At 32.9% G+C, this 711-nt stretch overlaps 1 protein-coding gene across 1 annotated transcript in view; it reads right to left on the bottom strand.

Moving 5' to 3' along the window:
* LOC106475128 (Golgi resident protein GCP60-like) overlaps positions 1-711 on the bottom strand; it is a 17,289-nt gene that overhangs the window by 13,515 nt on the left and 3,063 nt on the right. Inside the window, exon 2 of the mRNA XM_013935826.2 lies at positions 201-342. Coding sequence (XP_013791280.1) covers positions 201-342 — 142 coding nt within the window. The remainder of the gene's footprint in view (positions 1-200; positions 343-711) is intronic.

Raw genomic sequence — 711 nt, 5'->3', positions numbered from 1 at the left:
TATAAGTTGTTCAGTTTTTTTTCATCTAAAAAGAAGCGACATTAATTTCTTGATGACCTAATATAAATATCATCTTAGCCACTGCTATGTCTGTTGTACCCCAGTTGGCCTGGTGAGCGTTGGTATTGGTCAAAAGGCCTTTTTGGTACTGGATACAGCAGATATAGCTTGGTTGACATATTATAAGTCATTATAAATACCTCCTGTCTCTACCAATAACATCCAGGTAACCAATCGGTGTTGATGTTTCTGGTATGTATTTTCCATGGCTTACTTGTTGGGAGTAGGCAACCAATGAAAGACGGTCTTTATATGAAAGGTGAACAGCTTTACCTTCTTTTTCTGTTCAAATGAAATGAAAGTAAAACAGTTAAATTAAAACAAAGAAAAAGTATTATCATATTAAATTTTCATTTTCAATTGTTATAAACAACATGTAATGGACCTCAAGAGTCTACAAAATCATGCAAAATGTCTTAGTATTTGATACTGTAAAAACATACATACACAAACGAATCAGATGACAAAAAAAGAAGTTAAAAAAGCAATCTCCGAAAATGCCAACCCAAACCTTTAGCATTATTATTTGTCCTGAAAAATAAAAGAATGTTTTATTAAGTATGCCACACTTACCTCCCTCTCCCCCACAAAAAAAAACTTAAGTGAGTAGAAAATAGTTTCATTCTGCTTAAGTGCAAGGAAGGAAGAGAA

The sequence above is a fragment of the Limulus polyphemus genome, unplaced genomic scaffold, assembly GCF_000517525.1.
Source record: "Limulus polyphemus unplaced genomic scaffold, Limulus_polyphemus-2.1.2 Scaffold8122, whole genome shotgun sequence".
Taxonomy (NCBI): domain Eukaryota; kingdom Metazoa; phylum Arthropoda; class Merostomata; order Xiphosura; family Limulidae; genus Limulus; species Limulus polyphemus.
This window is presented reverse-complemented; position numbering and strand designations above follow the sequence as displayed.